This window comes from Eimeria mitis, genomic scaffold, assembly GCF_000499745.2.
Source record: "Eimeria mitis Houghton genomic scaffold, Emh_scaff3147, whole genome shotgun sequence".
Classification (NCBI taxonomy): Eukaryota; Apicomplexa; class Conoidasida; order Eucoccidiorida; family Eimeriidae; genus Eimeria; species Eimeria mitis.
Window position 1 is genome coordinate 4,628 of NW_013571490.1, and position 495 is coordinate 5,122.

At 55.8% G+C, this 495-nt stretch overlaps 1 protein-coding gene across 1 annotated transcript in view; it reads right to left on the bottom strand.

Moving 5' to 3' along the window:
- EMH_0062640 (GTP-binding protein, putative) overlaps positions 1-495 on the bottom strand; it is a gene marked incomplete at both ends in the record, with an annotated part of 5,650 nt that overhangs the window by 4,325 nt on the left and 830 nt on the right. The window contains 2 exons of the mRNA XM_013498057.1: positions 1-83; positions 362-493. Coding sequence (XP_013353511.1) covers positions 1-83; positions 362-493 — 215 coding nt within the window. The remainder of the gene's footprint in view (positions 84-361; positions 494-495) is intronic.

Here is a 495-nt window from a genome sequence, read left to right on the forward strand (position 1 = left end):
TGCTACATCTTCATTCTCTGCATCTGCTGCAGCAGCAGCAGCAGCATCAGCAGCAGCAGCAGCAGCAGCATCTGCTGCTGCTGCTGCATCCTCCCCCACATCACATTCCTCTTCCAGGGGCCCCCAGGGGTACTAGTGGGGCTGTGTATAGCCCATACTGCGCAGGGGTTGGAGAGGGTGACGGCAGCAGCGGGCCCCTGTGTTCCTCTTTTTCTTTTTTTTCCTCCTCTCTGTCCCGCCCCCCCGCAAACAAAACCCTTTATATCTCCTAAACCCTCGATACTTACACGCAAACCACCAACCAGACTAAACCCTAAACCACCAGAAACACATACACCATTACCCTCAACACGGCCCCCACCATCTATAGGGGGCCCCCCATGTGCTGCTGCTGTCTTTATATTATTATCCTTATTATTATCTCTCTCTAACAAGCTTCTATATGGGGGCCCATGGGCCCCCACTGTACCGGGGGCCCCTCCGGGGCCCCCCCCC